Source organism: Felis catus, chromosome A3 (assembly GCF_018350175.1).
Source record: "Felis catus isolate Fca126 chromosome A3, F.catus_Fca126_mat1.0, whole genome shotgun sequence".
Classification (NCBI taxonomy): Eukaryota; Metazoa; Chordata; class Mammalia; order Carnivora; family Felidae; genus Felis; species Felis catus.
In genome coordinates, this window is record NC_058370.1 from 36413827 (window position 1) to 36435661 (window position 21835).

The 21835-nt window shown below is 42.1% G+C and overlaps 1 protein-coding gene across 1 annotated transcript in view; it reads left to right on the forward strand.

Moving 5' to 3' along the window:
- Positions 1 to 21574, forward strand: part of SLX4IP (SLX4 interacting protein) — a 177683-nt gene extending 156109 nt beyond the window's left edge. The window contains 4 exon segments of the mRNA XM_003983783.5: positions 1171 to 1259; positions 18356 to 18456; positions 19528 to 20042; positions 20045 to 21574. Coding sequence (XP_003983832.2) covers positions 1171 to 1259; positions 18356 to 18456; positions 19528 to 20042; positions 20045 to 20241 — 902 coding nt within the window. The 3' untranslated portion in view covers positions 20242 to 21574.
- The last annotated feature ends 261 nt before the right edge of the window (positions 21575 to 21835 follow it).

The following is a 21835-nucleotide window of genomic DNA, read 5'->3' on the forward strand; positions in this document are numbered from 1 at the left end:
AAGAGGGAAGTTTTCTCTTTTAGAAAAATGTCTTTGTGTTATAAATATGATATATAAGTATTATGAAAAATATGAAAGCAATACAACCAAGTATAAAGAAAGGAGAAGATCCTTACCTCCCACCCAGAATATATACTATTAGCATCAGCTAAACACCACTCCAGACATAGGTGGAGGCTGCATACATAAGTGAATTCATGAATGGATGGACAGACAGATGAGAGGAGGAGAGATACAGATGCCATTTACCATCTTATATTCTTATTTCATTGAATGTTGGGGTGTCCAGCTCTGAGATTCCTGCAGCCCTCCCCCCAAACCAGCACTTCTTGCTTTAAGAAGTTGTAATAATAGGGGCACCCGGGTGACTCAATCAGTTGGGTGACCGACTTCGGCTCAGGTCATGATCTCACAATTTGTGAGTTCTGCCCTGCGTAGGGCTCTGTGCTGACAGCTCAGAGCCTGGAGCCTGCTTCAGATTCTGTGACTCCCTCTCCTCCTTGCACTCTGTCTCTCTCTCAAAAACAAATAAATGTTAGAAAAAAATAAAAGAAGTTGTAATAATAGAGTAATGTGACTGAGGTGTAATTATATCATCTTTGCTCTTGCATATTTTACTATTTCCTTATTATTATTCATATTAATGACACTTCTCCTTTCATTGCCTGATTCAGATTGGGCATTTGCCCTCCAGTGTAGCAGACCCATCTAAGACCAGTTGACTAAAGAGATGATAAGTAAACTAATTAGTGAGAACATTGATGAGTCACGTTTTCAGATTTTATCCCATAGTCTTCCTCTTTCTGTGTAATTCTGCACACTCGCTAGGAAACGTTGATCCTATTTCCCAAATGTGAGTTCTGGTCAGAAAACAGCAAACTGTCACAGAGGGAAGGCTGCAAGGGCCCTTCCCTGCCTGGGGGTTTCATGGGATATAATCTAATGGTCCAGGGGCTCAGGCGGACCTATCTGCAACCTCCTGACTGCTCCTTAGAGCTCTGTGCTTGCCCTGCCCTCCTGATGGCAAATACTGAAAGGAGACGAGGAGAGGAGACATGTGTCTTATGTATATACATATTTTAGCTGTAACTTAAAAATCTGAGAACAAGCATTTCTGTGTTCAGAGATTTTTGATGCCTTTAGTAACTTGATTTTTTTCATTTTGTGCAGAGCTCCGTGTATTTCCTGACAGATTTGTGGTCTGTGTAAGTCAACTTTCATTCAGTCATGATCTTATGGCAAGTCAGAATGAAGAATTGGTATGTACAAAAAAATTCTATAAATAAATTTGCTTAAAACTTACTGTAAAAATAGAAAAAAATATTGTCTTCTGTTATCCTTGGGCCATTCATTGAGCACCCAATGAATGTTTTAAGGGACCAAAAATGTCCTACCTCTTTTGCATGATAATATTAACTGATGTGTTTTGTTTATTTTGATTTTGTTTTTTGTTTTTTTCTTCCTGAAGTCCCCTTGAAAATTCAGTTTATCAGCCGTATCTTTTAATATCATTTTTTTTGGTATCAGTTTTAATGAGAAAGGAACATATCACAAAATCTGGGATGGTGCTTATGATAATGTTCAAATGAGATAAAGCAAGGTCTTTAAATGAAATGAAGGAAAATCCACATGTTTCCACTGGAAGCTTTCACTGGGGTCAGCGGCTTTGAATTTTATTCCATGGTGAATCACTGACATTTTCATGAGAATCATACTTTTCCCCAGTGTGTTGTTTCTTTGCCGATAGGGTTTGTTTTCTCTCTCCTTTCTCAGGCTAAGTCTCAAGCTCCATCAGGTCCTGCCTGTTTCGTTTGTGTTTCATTGGAGTTCTCTCTTCAGATAAATAGATACAGAAAACTACCCCTTCATGTTGTAACTTATAGCTGTGCCTTGTAAACTTAACATATGCCTTTGAGAGAGTCTCCTTGGAGGGTGTGTGTGTGTGTGTGTGTGTGTGTGTGTGTGTGTGTGTGTGTCATTGCAGCCACAGTCCATTCTCTCTGAACTTACCTCGGTGCAAACTTTTTTTTTCATATTTTTGTATATGTCACTTGAACTTTAACAAAGAAGAAAAAAACTAGGAGACATGAAAGCTGGACATGAAGTGTGACAGGATTATGATGCTTCTAAAATAATTTATGGGAATATTAGATTACCCCTTATGTTTATTATTTTTTAATCCGTATGAAATGTGACATTTGGCCCACATGGTCTAAAACCAGATTCTTACCTCATCTGAAATAAACGGATGGAGACTAGAAGGGTGAATTAGAGACCTAGGAAAAGTAAAGAGCAGAAATGCTTTTATTTGGAGATGAGCCTTTTGGAAAAACCAGTGGGACCCTTATTTCTTCATCTGTCAATTAAATGACATAAATGAAGCAAATTTGTTGAAGAGTATTAAAAGTGTATTCTTTGAGATTTTTCCAGGATGTTAGAGTTATCTCAGTAAGTTAATAAATACAAAAATAGTAATGCTGTTGGCAAATTAATATAATATAACTTAAGTGATTCTCAGAGCAGTGAAGAAATTGATCTTTGGTTTAAGAAAACAACAATTAACTCTACCAGGAAGTGTTATTGCTTCAGATGGAAAAAAGAAGAAATTAGATCTTATATGATATGTAATATTAATACATAATATCTTAAATTATTAAGGGTGAATTAAAACATCTCAATACAAATGAAATGTGATCCTCCTTTGGGGCACTGGTATTTATACAGATCCTGATTTTGCTATAGCTGCTGTCAAATAAATCCTATAATCTGGAGGACTTCCTAAAGGTTAAGCATTTTCATTCTGAAAAGTTGACTAGTCTAGTCTGAGCCTTTTACACAAGCCAGTTCAATTTTCTTCTCTTCAGAATGTTCTGACGTTTAGTGATAACACTATCAGAGTTAACCAAAACAGCTTATAAAGAAAAGTACATTTATATCATGAGGATCGTTCATTGTTTTCAGTGACTCTCTTTAGATGTGGTCAGTCTCTGTCTCTTCAGCTGCTCTTTTCCCCACCTCTGTGCCTTCACATACACGCTGTCCCAGCCACACACGTGGGAGTCTGCTAACGCTCAGCAGCACTACACAGCTCCCTCCCTGGACATAGGCTCTGTTCATCCCTTCGGGCTGGCCAGCTCACCTGTGCACCTTCCCTCCTAACAGGCCTCTCATCCACCACTTCCTCAAGCTTGTCGCCCCCAGAAACAGTAAAATATCCAGGCCTGGAGAAGGACCCTCCTGCACACTGCCCATCAAGCTGACAATTTGGTCCCTCTACCACATGTGCCTTGGAGCTTTAGCCTCATTCATGTTTGATCTCTGAGGAGCCCACCTGTCTCGGCCATTTGAGGGTCAATAAACCATCCTTCCTTCCCAGAATTGCCTTCTGTCTGAGAGAAGGCGTGCATAGTCCTTGATATATACTTCAAATGCCCAAAGCCAGTGATATCTGGCTCCTCTGTGAATATTCCTTGAACTTCCAGAAAGCTTTGGATTCTTTATCAGTTTACACTGATATTCGCCAAAGGGCAGGATCCGTCTCATTTCTCTTGGTAATTATTCTCCAGGACTATTTGACTGGGAAGGCCTGGGAAATTGACTTCCTAAATACTGTATTGGAGATACGTTTTTGTCAAGAAACAGCAGTTATTTTCCTCTAACTGTTCACTGAACTTAGTTCTCTATGGCCCCAGAAGTGATGGGGGAGTGAGCCAGTACCTGAGCAACAGCCTGGGAACCTTGCTTGTGCCGTGAGTAGCAGATTCCTTTTCTTTCATCTTCCCCCCCCCCCCCCCCCCCCGTTTTGGTTCCTCAGTATCTGAATGACTATTGGTTAGGTGATCCTGGGGGTGCCTATTCAGAACTGCTCTGCCAGGGTATTCTTTGATCCTGTACAGAAGCTGTACCCAGCTCCCCAGTTCTTAAAGGTGGCTACACAAAAGAACTGCTGATCCAGATCAAGCAGTACAAGGGGAGTAAGCCCTCTCCTTTGGGAGGCAGAACGAGTGCAACCATGCCACCCGCTAATAGCCTTCCCCCAGCACCAGGGAGGTCTGTTACCCTAATATCAGCATCTCTCTCGCCCACCAAGGGGCACTGGTGCAGCGAGATGCTCCGTGTTGCAATAGTTCTGCACCAAGTGCCCACATGCCAGGGATGTGGGAATTGTGATGTGTACTTTGGGAAGAAGGGGCATTATTATGGGATGAGTCACTGTATTTTTCTTACTACAGTTTCTCATAAGAAATCTCGAGGTCCTTGTAGCCTCAGTTTTTGGCCTATTGCTAAGAATGGAGCTGGGAAGTTGTTCTCAGAGTTTTTACCTTTTGTTTTGTTTCATTTTCCTAGCAATATGAAAAACATAAAGTAAATTTTGGTTGCACTCAGTTATATCCCATTTCAACAATATTTTCTTTCATATTTACAAACCCAGGTCCCTGTGTAGAGGCTGTTTGTTTGTTTGTTTTTCCTTTTCCTCAGATGTAAAGCTCTGGGGCTTGGGTAAATTAAAAATTATTTATTATTTTTCCTATTTCTTTATTAGAGAAAATAGCCAATAATCACCAAAATAATTACTTTAGAAAGTAATGACTTTATTGTGTAAGTAGAACTCTGTATGTATCTGGGACATTTCAGGGTCAGCACAAAGCTATTATCTCATAGAGCATTGGTTACAGGCACACTCACTCTCTGGAGATCTTTCCCATCTGTTCTTACCACCTCACTTTAACATAATTCGCTGAGTGCTGGCTCCATGCCAGGAAGTCTGCTAGGCACTAGGGAAACAAAGAAAAACTAAGAAAGTAGAGTTTGTAGTCTGCCTTCAAGGAGCTTGTAGTCTGCCAGATAGGGGGCACTGAGGGTTATCCTGGTGACCTAAAGATGTATCCCTTCTGCACTGTAATGGATCCTCTGCTATTCAGAAGAATGTCCAAAATTCTGAGTTACTTTCTTACTCTTAAACCTAAGCTATAAGTCTGTGATTCTTTTGGAAATTAATGATGGCATTTAGTATACCAGTGCTGCCTGAGAGTGTATATATAATCAAGATATTGGAGTTCTCTGCCTCATGTTTCACTGGGGTTGTGGCTGAGCTGTGACAAAAGCCATCGAAGTTCAGCAGTCATACCCAGTCACACACACTAGGCCCTCACTGTAGCATCAGCTGGGTGGAAGGATCCCTGGCGTGTTCTGACGGGAGACACTATTTAAGTACTAAATTGAACACTTAAGTCAAGCTACTGTTTAATGTTAAAGAACTCTTCTGGTTTATGAGTATAAAATTGAAATGAGAACGAGTCTAAAGAAGTAATAAACTATGCTAGCCTGGGTTATTTTTAGCTTGACTGTTCTAATTGAACCTCTGTGGGCCTTAGCCCTCATCTCTCAGTCAAGGGGGGAGGATATCAAATTATCTCAGAAATCCTTTCTCACACTGAATTTCTGTCAGAGGAAGCAGATGAAAATACAGCTAAAGAAAAACCGTAATTTTGCACAAAAGAGACCTTCACTTGTAGATTTAAAAGCTGTGATAAAAAAAAATGGGGGGAGAGTTATATTTTATCTTAGGAAAGATAAAAGAATATATAACGAAACATTTTAGGCCTTATGTTTTCAGAAGAAATAAAATACTTAACAAATTTGACTATGCATTAACTTTATGCCCTTATTGGCAGAATTAAGTTTTTATAAGGAAACTTTGCATAAGTATAAATCAGATCATTTGAGAAAAGACCCTCCTTTTGTATCAAAAAATTAAATAAGTAGTGGGTGTTTTTTCTAGTTTTTTCATGATGTGTCATAAGCTTTTTAAGAATCCATTCTTCTCATCTTATTGTATTTCCTGAACAATGCTAGTGGTAAATTACTTAGAAGCCATTAACCAGACATTCCTGTAGCACTAGGAAAAGTTCCTTGAGGGGGAAGAGGTTGTTTCCATATTTCACATTTCCCACAGTGTTCTGAACTTAGTTTTTTACTTAATAACTGCTTACCAAAATTGTCCATGTTCATTGTATGAAAACCCTAGAATCCAAATATAAACAAAGAAAGTAAATATTATCCACAACTCCCAACCTAAAGACAGCCTCTGTTAATGACCTAGTCTGTACCCCTCCATACTTGATACTTGATAACTGAGGTCACTATGTACTTATTTTAGCTGAGACCCATTCATTTGTGAATTGTGTGTTTGTGTCCATTTTTCTATTGGTATTTTTGTATTTCACAGACTCCCAACTACATAAAAATTCCTTAAGTAGTAAGAAAAGTAACTTTTAGTGAGTTTATCATTTACCTTTTAATTATATGACACTGTTATGTGGTAGGTGTCTATGTCCTCAATTTTATGGTTTCCATAACAATTTCTGCCTTTGTGATCTTGCTGTTATGGTTTTCAAAGTTGGGCAGACATTTACTTATATTTCCTTGTATTTTTATGTGATTTGTTTTAATTTGTGATGTGAGGTAGTTTTTATTGTGTATATAGATCAGTATTGTGATAATTGGGGTTTTTAGGTTTAAGGGATGAACATGCTTAGTTGGCCTCTACTAATGGGGCCTCACTTTGGGGGTGCACAAAAGAAGGAGGCTTCTCCAGGGACCAGGCTCTCCTTTTGACCTATAGCAGCAGGACTTCTCCAATGGCCCTTCATCTTGCCTTCTGCCCTCCCCTTTTCCAGTCACCTGTGGCCAGTGCTCAGAGCCAGAACATGATCTACAGATAGTTGAGGAACATATTGGGCCACACCCTCAACAGGGCCTACAGATGGGCCCCTTTGCTTGGATTGAGACAGAAACTATACAGCAGCCCTTACATGCCCACCCTTATATAGAATGTCTGAGTGAAAATGCTGGTGGTGGGGATGAGCTATTCTGTTGGTTTGGTCTATCTAGAATAGTTTTTCTCGACTGTGACACAATAATAAATTTTTCTCCAGTCAAGTCATTTTTTTAAGATTATCCTTTGCTTATTATATGTTACAGTAAGCTGAGGTTTTATCGTCCTTTGCTAATAATAAAATTCTTTCCAATGATTAACCACCAGTTTTTGTGAATGAGATGGTTCATGCACCCCTGTCTCCAGCACCCCTAAGGAAACTGCCCTCTGCTGAATTAGAATAAGATAGGCCAGATGAGCTGGAGTAGGACATATCTAAGTTAGACTAGCTGGATAGAATAAGTTATGATAGGATGTCTCTCAGCCCTCTCATCCGTTGTGCTTGTTCCCCACAAAGTACCTTTCCTGTGCACAGACCCAGGGAATGAAACAAGTAGAAAAGAGATCACACTTGAAATTAAAAGGCCTGGCTTTGGCCACTGCCTCTCTCCTCACCTCCTGGATGACCTTGGACAAATCATTTGGCCTCTCGGAGTGTTGGGCTCCTGACTTCTTGAGCAGAGGTAAAAGTGATGCCTACTATACAAGCCTTCCCAAGTTTTACTGAGGATCAAGTGAGATAGTGAATAGAAAAATGTCTTCTCAACTAGAAAGTACTTATGCAGTATTAATTATATTATCATTTCCATTCTTCCCCGAAAAGGAGTTAATGTAAATGTCATTAACACCAGATTAGTAGATTGTTATATATCTTACCCTGCCTGCTAGAAATGGTAATATCCATCTGCACGTAGTATTTTGCCAAGAAGCTCAGCACTCTCATTTTTTATTTGTCTCCACTTGACAGCCCAGCTTCATTTTGCAGCTATAAAAACAAGTACCAAAAAGTTAAGTTATAAACCCTCATTTAGCCAGCAAGTCAGTGATGAAAGAGGGATACAATACGAGTGTAAACTGGTGACCTTCAGTAGGAGCTCTGTTAACCAACATCCAGAGTAGGAGGAGGGGTGGGGACCACCAGCTAGAACACCTTTCATTTCCAGTAGCTGCCAGTAGACTCACAAGGAGATACAGCTTTGGAGGAAGGACCCACTTACTTCTCCGAGGTACACGGGAATTGGGAGTCCACAGACTTCTCAGGCCCAAATTCCGAAAAGCTCACGTGTTCATCTGAACACCCACAGTGATCACACAGAGTTTGATGTGCAAGTGGATTGTGTTTAGAAAGTTCATTTAGTTAGCAGATGATTTAGAATTCAGTACACATTTTCCCAAGGAACCCATGTCATAAATGGGGTGAGGTTCCCAGACTCGTTCACAGAAGCTGTTACTGTCATGAGATGGGAGTCTTGGAAAGGGGGTCTTGCTGTCTGTTCAAGAGCAATGGGAAGAGCTCTTCCTTGTGCGTCCCTGGGCAGAGGGCCAGCTCTGAGCAGAAGTTTGAAATAAGACAGTCATCTGTGATGGCTTCTCTCTGGCTCTTCTGCCTCTTTCCCACTGGCCACCAGGGCTACTGTGGGCTGTCTTCTGGCCAGCCCTGCCACCTACGCAGCTGGATACACACTTACCCACCTTCCTCCTTACCCATCCTCTCCAGCCCCACACACTCAGCCATGGGAGATGTTAGGGAAGACAATCATCACCCTGAATAAAGGGCTAGCAACCTTCCTGCCAGGTGTTGGCATTTTTCAACCACAGATCTCTGTGTGAGGAGGTGCTTTTGAATTAGGAGACCCCCAAAGGTGGGGTATCTCTGCCTGAGGTAGTTCCCGTTAAGTTTCCATTTTTCACAGATATTTCCCTTCTGCTTTTACACTGGACACTATTAACCTGTGATTCATGAATTCCCTGAAATTAAAAAAAAAAGTTGTGTGTGTGTGTGTGTGTGTGTTTTAATGTTTTTCTAGTCAAAGTTAAATAGCTTTCATTCATTTCTCAGAGTGGTCAATGATCCCCACCCTACCCCCCTCCATCATGAAGAAGCACAGGTCCCAAACCTACAAATTCTTTAAAGTCTCCAAGTTTCATTATGCTTATAAGGCACCAGAGACTCAACAGTGGGGCCTAGGGGGGTTCAGGATTTATTTTTAGGTTCGCGAGGGTTAGGTGAATGTAAACTGGAAAATCCCTATGAAATGTGTACTTCCTGCAAAAGAACTTCCTTGATTTTTTTCACTGATTTCATTTTCAGGTTAACATTCTTTGCAACTATTTATTGGTACTTCCCTAGATCTACAAAAGACACTTTCATAGTCATCAATTCAGAATCAAAGAAAACTTCAAAATTTTTATTTAAAAACAAAACAAAACTAGAGTGTTTGCTGCTGACTCAGGCGGCAGTGGCTGCAGCAATCCCACGTCTCCACTCTCCCTTAGAGACCTGTCCTTTCCCAGGAAGGCAGAGAAGTGGAGGGCTCAGAAGAGGGACTTGGGTGCAGAGAAACAGAATGAAGCAAAACACTTGTCCCTCACTGTAGGAGTTGGACAGATGACTTAGCCTCATAAGGCATCAGTTTCCTCATCTCTGAAATGGGGAAGGTCACGTCCGCATCTTGGGCATCTCACGAGGACTCACTTGTGCCGGTCCCTATATTGAGTGCTTTGCCTGTGGTGTCTCAATACAAGCGCCTTCCATCCTTAGCATCTTCAGAGAAAATGACGTGACTTCACAGTGGAATTCATGAGATACCCCTTCCATTTGACCTCTTAGCCTGAGTTCCTTTGAGTCAATATGTATATATATGTCTCTCTACATTCTTTTAATTGTTCGCTACTACTCTCTCCACCTGTTTTACCCTTTTTACTTCCATAACTGATTAATTACCAAATAATTTAAGAAAATATTAGAAGTGAAATTTGGGAAAGAGAGACCTCTTCCTCATTTTAAGATGTGTGGCTTCTGTATGGTCATGGTGCATCGTGGTCTAAGATTGTGGTCACTGTCAGAATTCATGCTGTGCTGGGCTGCTTTTCTGCAAGTGACTCAACCTTCCCTGGCATGTCACATTTCAGAATGCTTATGCTCCTAAAAATGGTTGGACATCGCACTAAAGTTTAAGAATAACTTTTCTTGGGGCACCTGACTGGCTCAGTCAGTGGAGCGTGCAACTCTTGATCTCGGGGTTGTGGGTTCAAGCCCCATGTTGGATGTTGAGATTACTTTAAAAAAAATAAAATCTTAAAAAAAAAAGGAATAACTTTTCTTTTTGCCTTACAAAAAAGCCTTGAAGAATTGAAAGTGGCCTAGGTTTATACTGTAATGTTTTATTTGCCTCCCAAATAAGTTGACAATATATTACTTTTACACCGCTTTTATTGTTTGGGAAAGACTTATTGTTTGCAGAGAGCTGTCACATACAATAACTTATTCAATGTAACAAACCTGAGAAGAGATTGTATCAGTCTTGAACCTTTTAGTTTTCAAGTGACAGGAAGGCCAACTCGAAATGGCTTAGCAAAAAAAGGAAGGTTTTTGGCTCATGTGCCTGAAAAGTCCAGACTTCAGGTATGGCTTGCTGATCAGAGGCACAAAGAATATCATCAGGACTGTTTCTCCCATCTTCTGGCTCTGTCTTCCACAGTGTTGGCTTCATTCTTAGCCAGTATGTGGTGATTAGCTCTGGTACCTGCAGGTCCATGGGAATAGAGAGCAGGGTTCTTCCCAGGGCTCCTTCAGCTCATGTATGTCTTTGAGGTTCATGAATCCAGTACTTTGCTTGGCCTGGATGGGATCACAGGCCCACCTCTGGAGCCTGGTGTGGAGACAGGGCCTCCTGAAAATGCATGGACATTGGATGGGGACTAGAGACAAAATCTGAATATTGTTTCCAGAAAATGAATGAGTGTCCACTGTAGAGATATTATTATCATTCCTCTTTTCTAGACAAGGAAACTGATGTTCAGGGAGGTAGCTTGTCCAGATCTTACTTCAGAGAAGAAACTGAGAGGGGGTTAGACCCAAGGACTTCCGACCTAGTATCCTGTACTCTTTCTACAACTCCCATCTTTGACTGTGATGGCAGAGGAACCACTGGGCACAGTGGAAAGAGCACTGCACAGAGGGCCAAGCCTTCTCGACACACTTCTGCCCCTAGCTAAATGTGTGGGCTTAGACACTTAGTCTCTTGGGTCTCATTCTTCTTGTCTGTCAAATAGGGACGATACCTGCCTGCCAAATAACTCAGTAGATATAGGGGAAAGGACTTTAATCGTGTAAGTTCTTTAAAAATGAAAGCATCCTTGCTTTCTCAAAATCTATTTATGTTCTCTGTAGGTACCAGGTTTTCTTTTACAGGAATGTCAAGAAAATGTGCTTAGAACTTCCCACTTTCTAAAGTGTGCTTCACACACCTTATTGCACTTAAATTTCCCAAACAGTCCTGAAGGACAGATGAGAAACCCACCATCGGGGAGTTGAGAGATGGGCCCTGGGACAAGCAACCAATTGAATGCCAGACGTTGGCTTCCATCCCTGCTCGCTGTGCTCCCTGCCTCATCCCAGGAGGGCTAACCTGTTTTGATCAACTCTGGGTATATGTGATCATGAAGAATTCAGACACAGTAACATTTTGAATGTGACCTAAGACTGTGTATTCTTTTTTAATTTTTTTTAAATGCTTATTTATTTTTAAGAGAGAGAGAGAGTGTGAGCAGGGGAAGGGCAGAGAGAGAGGGGGATACAGAATCCAAAACACGTTCCAGGCTCTGAGCTGTCAGCACAGAGCCCATTGCAGGGCTCAAACCCACGGAAGGACCATGAGATCATGACCTGAGCCAACGTCGGACGCCCAACCAACTGAGCCACCCAGATGCCCTTTAAGACTGGGTGTATTCTAATATTTTATTATGAGTTACCTGCTTTAAAAATTTTTTTTTAATGTTTGTGTAGTTTTTGAGAGAGAGAGAGGCATGAGCAGTGAAGGGGCAGAGAGAGACAGAGACACAGAATCCAAAGCAGGCTCCAGGCTCTGAGCTGTCAGCACAGAGCCCACCATGGAGCTCGAACTCACAAGCTGTGAGATCATGACCTGAGCCGAAGTCGGACACTCAATCAACTGAGCCACCCAGGCGCCCCAAGTTACCTGCTTTTAAAATATCCTGGTTGAGTTATTAATTATTTTCATTTAGCGGTGAATAAAATAGCATCAGAGGAAACTCATGTACATAACCATAAGAAAAGAGATCTCAAGAGATAAATGACTGAAAGCACCATATTACCGTGTTAAGTACTGCTGTAAGAAAGACCTTAATGGCTCTGAAAAGTTTCTTTTCCTGCCTTCTCCCTTTATTGCCTTCATATCCAGCAGGGTGTTCTGTAGTCCTAGAAACAAGATTTTGGTGGGAGAGCTCCTGTCTGTCATCCCTTCTAAGCGTGGCTGTGAGGGGTGCTGGGAACACCACACTGGGGGCCACACTGGACTGCTGTACACCCACAGGGTTCTTTGACCTGCAGTCAGGTATCATGTCCCCAGGGACCTTCCCCTACAGTTCCAACCTAGATTAATACTGATGTCCCAGGGCCTCAGGGCTGGTGCTTGAAAGCTGAAGCAAGGTTTTCCTGACAGAAGCCCCATTTATCAGATGAGAAGGGGCATTGCCATCTGTGCTGTTTGTTCATGTTGAATGAGGTCCCTGGAGTGTGGGAGCAGCAGTGTTACTTGCCTCATCAAGCTCTTCTGAGGTGACATTGATGCGTATATGCAGAGCTTCTGAAACACCCAGCTGAAACTTGGCACACGGTAGCTCATCACATCCTCCAAATATGCCCAGAATCGTCAGCAACGCACCCTCCATTAACCAACCCCCCAATCCAGGCACTACCCCATTTCAGCATTCCGCCTTACTGCAGAGCCCTTCTAAAGTGCCCAGCCCTGCATGGCCCGGTACTATAGCCACTGGCCACATCTGGACATTGAGCATTAGAAGTGTGGCGAGTCAGAAATGGTGTCCTGTAAATGTCAGATGCATACCAGATTCCAGACTTAGTATAAAAATATAAAATGCCTCAATATTTTTATATTACACGCTGTAATAATAACATATATTGAGCAAAATAGTATATATTATTGAAATCTAATTTTACCAGTTTTCTTTTTACCTTTTTAGTGGTCCATAGAAACTTCAAAGTCACCTACAGACCATTACATTCCTACTGGAGACTTCCGGTTTCTACTGTGTCTCCACTTCGCTATTGAACCCATCCATCCCAAATAGTCTTGGGCCCTAGCACTTCACCAAAAACAGCCCTTGTCAAGTCACCTTCTATTGCTTAATTGTCACTCCTAACCGCTCGGCATATTTGTGGAAGTGCTGTCGCTTTCAGTGAAGCACTTTATTCTCTTGCCTCCAGGGACATCATGTTACCTTGATTTTTCTGTTTCTTCACTGATGATTCCCTCATGGACTCCTTTCCTTAATCCTCCTCCTCATCTTCTTTTTTCTTATCCAAACTCACTCCCCCGTGGACTTCATCCTCACTGAAGACTTTATGTACCATCTTCGTGGACTTCCCAGCTTTGTGTCTGCAGCCCAGACTTCTCTCTTCCTGAACCGGTATCTTAACTTCCTGCTCAGCATCTCTGTTTGGATACCCAGGAGGACTGTTCAAGTTTACATTATCTAAAATTGATTTCTTGGTTCCACATCCCCAAGCCTGCCCCTCCCCCAGTACTTCCTGTGTTGGTAAAGGCTAATTTCCTTCACCCACTTATTTAAACCACAAATCTTGGAGTCATTCTTGACTTTTCTTCTGACTAACTATATACAGTCCGTTGACATATTCTGTTGGGTCTTCCTTCAAATTATATTTCCAGTCTAACCATTTCTTACCGTCACCAGCCTCCTGAAAGACCCCCCTCCTCTCTGAGTGGACTTTTGTAGTAGTGTAATCACTGATCTTTCTGAGCCCATCTGCCCCTCAGCTGCTCCCAGAGTGATCCTTTTAAAATGCCAAGTCCATTTTCTTCCTAGAAACTTCCAATGGCACATCATCTTCCTTAGAATAAAATGTGTCATCCTTATAAAAGCCATATATGATTTGACCCTCTCACACACCACCACCAATGCGCGCGCACACACACACACACACACACACACACACACACACACACACACACACACCAGTTACCTGCCCTCCACCCCCTTTCTCTGGTTTACTGCCCTGTTTCTCCTCTCCCTCCAAGCATGCTCTGTCTTCCTTGGTGTTCATGCTTCTCCCTTCTTATGCACACTATGTTCACGTGGCTCATCCTCCACTCATCTCCGGGTAAAGCTCACCTTCTTACCTTCCCTCACCAACGTGCCTAATAAAGACTTTGGGGGTTTGTATTCCCTCATAACATCATAACCTTTTGACATATCATATGTGTATTTGTTTCTTGTCTTCCCCATGGAATGGAGGCTCTGTGAGAGCAGGGATGTTTTCTGTGAGTCCACATAGTTTTCCACAAGGGCCTCAAAACAGTGTTTGATACAGAGTTCAGTGTTGTCTGATTGGATGGTTCTGCCAGACTCTGCTCAGTTACCACGTCCATCCATGCCCCTGTAGAGTGGGCATCAGAATCGCTTGGGAGATTGCCTAAAATGCATATATGCCTTGACTCCAGCCCGTGGAGATCCAAATGCAGTAGATTCTGGGGTAGAACCCTGAACATTTTTTGACAAGCTTCCCAGGTAATTTTGATGCCTGAGGTAATTGGACCAGACTGCCAAGCACTGCCTCAGTGTACCACTTTTCATTTGTTTATCTGCTGCTCTGCTCTGTCGAGAATTATTTCATGTGTGTCAGCAGTGTTTGAATCACCTGGGAACCTAAATATAGATCCTATAGCCCCACCCTAGATCTGGTAAATCAGAACTTCCAGGGGTGGGTCTTGGGAATCTATATTTTTTGAAAAGCTCCCTTGGTGCCAGTCTTCCCAATAGCCTTTGGGAGCCTCAGCTGTGTTTTACAGACTCCTTGAGGAGGTTATAAACTCAAGAGCAGGTGTTTCTTACATCTTTTTAGGCCAACTTCTCTCCTCATCCCTCATTAATCCAACAGTGTTCTATTCAGAAGTGATATTCAGTAAGTCACTATGGAGTGAACACTTTGGTTTATCCACAATTTCAATTTGCCTTTGTAAGTTGTACATCAACCAGTATTCCTGACTACATTTCAGTCCAGCCCATTCTCTGATTAGAGGCAGGAAACATATCTTAGCTGCCTTGCTAATTCTGGTAGGGACTCTCTTTGCAGTCTTTTTGTCCAGAAATTTAAAATGTGTTTCCCAGGTCAGACCAGACAGCACTGAGGTAACATCACCCATTTTCATACTTAAACACTCACCTGTTCAACCTTCCTTTTGTGCCTGTACTGGAGCGCACGTGCTTTGGCTGTCCTCAACCTCAGGGTGCATCCAGTAGACTGCAGAGCATCCCTGGGGATGACAACAAGACCCGACCTCTTGCTCTGGAAGCCTGCCTGGGCTGCTTAGTCTCTTGAGGAAAAGTATCCCCCTGCATTAGACTCCCTGTGGGGCCTATGGCCCTGTCCTACTTCTGTGTGGTTTTGTCCTGGTTTTTGTCCTAGATACCTCTTTACAGATGGAAAGTTTAAAACTAAAAGTGTTAACCAAAAATTAATAAATGGGTGGGGAGTGGATGGGGCAGCTGATAATATATGCAGAATTTTATTCCTTGGCTAGACTCAGAGCTAGCCTCTAGGTTAAGAAGAATCACTGATGAAGGCCCAAAGAAAGCCCCTTGGTTAACCTATTTCTTAAATATCCGAGTCCCCACAGAGTGTGTACTCTGGACTTTGGATGGCCAACTCGTAACCTTTTTTAATATATTGACTTTGTGTGTATTCTTTGCGGAAGATGTCAGGGTCATTATTCAAGGCAGAATCTAAAAAGGAGTCGTGTCATTTAGGTAAGCCCAAGAAGCACTTCCCAGCACACACTGTCTGTACCTTAGAATTTTGCCTCTGGATAAGCCACAATTGCATTTTGATGCCAGATGTGAGAAGCCATTAGTAATCAGGACAACTCCCTTGGGAAATTTTGTTCCCAGTCCCTGTTCCAGAGGATCACTGTTTCCTCTGGAATATTTGTTTGAGGGGCTCCGCAGGCTGCGATTTAGTGACAAAGGGGAATGAATTGACCTTAGAAAAATAAGAATGAAAGATTTCTAATGAGGTCTGACAGTTCAAGGACTGAAGACTGAAGAAGGAGTCTAAGCTTTTTTTATTTTCCTGCCCACCCAGTCTTCATACAAATGTAAATATGCCTCCTTCAACAAATTGCCAAATGTGGTTTTAATTTGTAAGCAGGAGACCCTGACTTGCCTTTTTCTTTTCTTTCTCTCTCTCTCTTTTTTTTTTAAATGAAGTCACAGGTTTTGCACTTTTTGAACTGGACTTTTCCTTCTGTCACTGCATCGCATTTTCTGTTGTCCTTTTCCTTCCAAGGACATTTTCCCTATTGTTTGTGATCAGAGGAATTTGGGATGAGAGTCAATTGTCATGTCTCTTAAAGAAGTTTTTGAAGTTCCCATAGGAAATGCATAGTGCTTTTTAAACTTAGTTTAAAAAATAAATAAATAAAGGCAGAGATTGAATCTAGTGTGAGATTTGAAGTGTCACCATCGCAGCATCATACTTTATGTGGTCGACGCAGTATCCATTGTTGTTATTTATGACCCTGTCTGCCTTCCATTGTGGACTTCTTCAAGCCTTGGGGAATTTACATCATTCCTAATAGCAAAAGGCTTTCTGGTTCCCACAGAGTTGTTCAAAGCCTGACTCATGCTCCTTATGTTAATTGTTCAGCTCTGAAAATACAGCACTTACAGGGTGTGGTCGTAAGGGGAAAATCTACTGTACTTATAGGGCATGTTTAGAAGTGTTTCACACATAAATCTCAGTCTCTCTCCCTCTCTCTTCCTCTCCCTCTCATTTAACTTTACTGTAGCTCTGTCTGGTCAACTAGTGAGTCTTAGGGGGAGAAAGGGAGAAGCATCAAAATGCAGTATAGTCCAATAAAACCTATGGTATTCTGTTTACTAACTCTTAAAACTGATTTAGGTTATACCTGGATATGACTATGAGTGACATTGATCCAGGTCTGAAACCACAGGCGGGATTGGAGGGGCTAAAGGTTCGTGCTCAGTGGTACCCTGTACCACTGATTGGGCAAAGGTCATAGCATCAGCCTGTGGGACATCCAGGTATACTGATGGCTGCCGTCTACCAGGCATTCTGGGACTGCCATTGTTAATTCCAATGTAAGTCTAAAGCAAGGGACCCACTGATAATTTCCCAAAATTCTTATTTCTACAGCATTTTACTGTGGAATTTGATGGAGAAGGATACTTAGTGTCACAGGAAATGAGAGAAGTTAACACCTTGTCTGGATTATCTACTTGCTTAACAAAAAGGAAATGATTCCAAAATTATGAAATAGGTCAATGTTGGCAAATTTTGGGAGTTTTTTTTACATTTTATAAGTACTTTTTTTTAGCTTATTTCTTTATTTTGAGAGAGAGAGCAAGAGCGAGCATGCAGGAGGGGCAGAAAAAGGGAGAGACAGAATCCCAAGCAGGCTCTGCACTTTTAGCAGAGCCCGACACAGGGCTCAAACTCATGAACTGTGAGATCACAGTTCTCAGATGAGCTGAGATCAAGAGCCAGACACTTAACCGATTGAGCCACCCAGGTGCCCCGTTTTTATAGGTACATGTACTTCTATATGAAGCTTCCATGGGAACATATAAGAATAGATACACAGATAATCTATGAAATATGTAAAATTGTTGCAGTGCTTAGTTTAAGAAAAACTCCCAGTTTTTTAGTAGCCAAGAATCACAAACTTAAGTGTTCAAAGTATCCACTAAAATCTTAACTCTTTATGCAGCCTTGAGTATTGCAAAGGCCACATTCTGTATTTTTGTAAATAGAGAAAATGTGTGGAATTCTTAGGAATCAGGGTCCAGACCACTGTGCCAACAGATCTTAACCGTTGTCTGGAAGATCAGAGTTCACAAATATGCTGCTGCCCGGCCCTGCAGTTCTGGGCTTTGTCACAGTTTGGGCCACAGAGATATCAGATATTGGCTAAGGGGTGCCTCTGTGGCTCCGTCAGTGAAGCATTTGACTTTTGATCTCAGCTCAGGTCTTCATCTCTGGGTTGTGAGTTCAAGCCCCATGTTGGGCTCTGTGCTGTGTGTGGAGCCTACTTAAAAAAAAAAAAAAAAGTATTGGACAAGAGTTCCCAGATGGTCTGGAACCAGTGTCCTTTCTCTTACAGCCTTGTATGTTTGTGGTGTGTATTAACGTTATGAACTGTATTGGATAGGAGTCCAAGTAAGTGACAATTTACCAAAACGTTCTAGATTTTTTAAACGTAAAATAGCCTAACACTAAGCAGTTTCATCTGGTCTTCACAAAAATCTGTTCACTGGGGCATTCAAAGTATAACTGTTTTTTCTCACGTTCAGCTAATAGATTTCTGGTTGAACCTTTGTTATCTTTTGGAGTAGACAGAAGGAACTCTCCACGGAGCGTCTGATTATCTTGCTGAGTGTGCCGAGAGTCCACTTCCTCCCAGTGCAAAGCGCAAGAGAAATGCTCTGAAAGAAATGTAGGTCCAACAAATTCTTCTTTTCTCCTTTTTGACTGACCGTGTGTATGGATACATGACATGAAACTTAGAATTCCACAAGAGTTTATGGAAACCAACCACAAAACCCCCTCTGGCACCAACTTTACCCTAAGTTCCATGCTTGCTCTTCTGCCTGCCTCCTGCTTTCTGGACAATGGGGAGCAAGTTCTTGCTTCACAGGTGTGTTGCAAGGACTAATTAATTACAAGCACTTTGAAGATGAAACACACCTGTTTGGTGGTGTGTTTCATACCACTTTCTGAGTGACTATAGGCCGATCTAAAAAAATACATTCCTTTCCTAAAATGCAGGTTCTCCTAAGATAATTATGATAATCCTCACACCCCTGATCAGGAACAATAAGAACCTGTGTGTGTGTGTGTGTGTGTGTGTGTGTGTGTTTCCAGACTAAAGCTTAGCCAAAATAAATATTTCAGCGTCAGTGTTTTGAGTTTGGTTTGGTGGTTTAAGAAATTTCTTACTATTCACAAGCCTACAAGTCTGTGTTGAAGTCAAATCTCTAGTTTCTCAATTTTCCCCCTGCAGTTGCTATCCTGTTCCTCAAAGTGAATTTTACAAAGTGAGTGAAGTTTACATTGTCTTTTATGTGTGCTGTAGAAAAAGTGTGTGTGTGTGTGTGTGTGCACATTCTTGCATACAAACACACACATATGCTATGCTTTGGATGTATCTGAGCATTTGCTTCTGGGGAAAAATGTCAACATATCAAATTTAGGCAATATTGACCCTTAACATCTGAAATGTATACTTGTCTTCCTTAGTTAAAATAGATCCATCATAACTCGTGTATAACTACAGTGATAACCTAGTGATCAATAAACAAAGCCTGTCCTCATATATCCTAATAACTAATCCTAGTGTGTCTGTTGCTTGATCCAGTCTGAATTTAAACATCTCACTCAGGGACTTTTCTGGATTTGCCTGGGAGGTAAGGGAGAAGGAAAGGTAGCCCAAGCTCCTTCTCCAGGGATAGGCAATGTGACAAGGGCAGCTTTACGAAACAAAACAAAAAATCTTTCTTTGTTTTAGTGTGAGAAGAACTGAAACAAAAAGCAGCGTTGTGAGCAAATCACGGAGCAGCCGGGACATTGGGGGAACAGCTAGTGACCCAGTGATTGCAGAGATAGCGAGGAGGAGGGGTGACAGTCAGGCTTCAGCCAGTCCCCCATCAGAGTCCACAGAACAAGCAGAAGATAACATAAAGGCAGCTGAGAGCCACTGGGGGCTTCCTGTTCAAAAGCTGGAAAATGTTCATCAGACCCAGCCAGAAGACGCTAGCAGCCAGCAAAAACCTCATCATGGGGAGTGGTCAGAGACAGGGCTTCTAAGCAGGAGCCCTGTCTGTAGCTGTGAGTCAGCATCGCCAGGTCCAAAACAAAGTCCACAAGGGGCCAGAACACAACAGAAACGCAGGAACCTCGGCTCTGCGGAAGACGTCGACCACCACAAGAGAGTTTCTCTTGGAAGTGATCGATTAGTCCCAAGAGAAATAATAGGGGAAAAAGCTGTCAGGGTTTTGCCAACTTCAGAGCTGTCGGATCCGGGTTACTTTTGAAACAAGGTTTGGCAAAAACGGCGTCTAATGAAGAGTTGCATGTTTTGGAAAATCTCTCCTCTGGACATCTTACGAAAAATAAGCTAGGGAAGGCACAGCAAACTGGCTCAGCCACAAACACTGAAAGATTATCTGCAATCCAGGGCAGTCCAACCAAGAAAAGAAAGAAGCATGAAAGAGGCCACTAACTTACTAAAGGGGATTGTAGAGATGTAGTTGGGTCTATAGTGGCTAAAGATGTGGAAAGAGAGGGGTCTGTGTAGATGCTGTGATTTTAAAGGAATTAGAATGATTATTTTGTACCGAAAATGTGTATCTGTGTTAGTGTTACTTTTCAATGCATTCATCTTCAGCAGGCTATATGATTTTTCTAACAACGTTGCTACTTTCTCATACTTTATAACTGTCTTCAGAAAGTTATTTTAGTGAGAAATGGCCATTCACCTTGTCAAGGATGATCCCATTCTTGAAGGACCTGCCTGAAGAAACCAACCATGTGCTTTCTTGGCCCATCACTGTGCACATCGTATGATGGGCTATATGAAGACAGGGCCATAGTGCAATATCTGGGGTACAATTTCTCCTCCTGTTCCTCAGCCTGAATTGAACAGAAGTGAAGGAACAGGCTAGCCGTCTTCAACATCTGGTTCTGGGCCCAGCATCACTGTCTAAAAATATGTTAGAAAGGCCCATCTTGGGCCCCACCCCAGGCCTACTGAATGAGAAACCCTGGGTGATTCTGAAACATGCTCAAGTTTGAGAACCACTGGACTAATTGGAGACTCCCTAGTGTTTCTTTCCTCAATACTGGCTACCATGGCCTCCAGCTCATCAGCTGGGGCCCACATGTGGACATGCACACCCTTGTGCTCCCTCAAACTTGTAAAACACCTGGGTTCAGCCTATGAGCAGCTCTGTTCCCAGGTTCTCTACAGCATGGTGGCCGCTGTACCCACAAAACTGTTAATTACCCTAAAATTACTAGAAGTTTATGGCTAATTTGACCTTGCATTAGAGGAAGAGAGTAGAGGGACAGGCTTGCTCTTGCTTGTAGCTCAGGCATGTCCCTGCCCCTGCACTTGCCCCCACCTCTGAGATTTTGGTTAGGTTCAGGAAGGATTCGAACCCAAGGGGAGCTCAGTGGCCAGAGTTTCCGGTTTCCCATTTGGAAGGCATCAACAGGCAGTTTCAGTTTCAAAACAGGAGCCTTCCGTTTGCACTGTCACCCACTAATGTCTCCAGTGGGCTTGCTGAAATGTCAGAGTGAATCATAGCAATGACTTATTTTGGATGGACACCTACTAAAGATTTTGTTAACCCAGTTTCATTCTAAAATAGGGGAAAAAAACATATTCACAGGCCACCCATCAAATACATCTTTTTTTCTACTCAACATTGTGTGGTCCTTTGAAGTAGCACCTCCCTAGTAACAAGGAAAATCAAGTATATTCCCAAAGTGTTGGAGTTAGCAGAAAAATAACCCAGAAAAAGCCTAATGCAATAAAAGAATATGGAAACAGACACAGTGTTGGTGGTTTGTGCTTAAGACTAATTATGGTTACTCCTAGCTCATTCTGTGCTTCCCCATGTCTCCTTTCCCACTTGTGTTGTAGGGTATTACTCATTAAGAGGCAGCCATATTTCATGGCACCATCTTGGGTCATGAAGTTCAGTGTTGGTCACTATACTTGGCCATGAATGTAGATCCTATTCCTTTGATGTTCCCCACCTTGCCTGGAAACCTCTTCCCTTCATGTGATCCCAGCCTCATGGCCTTCACTC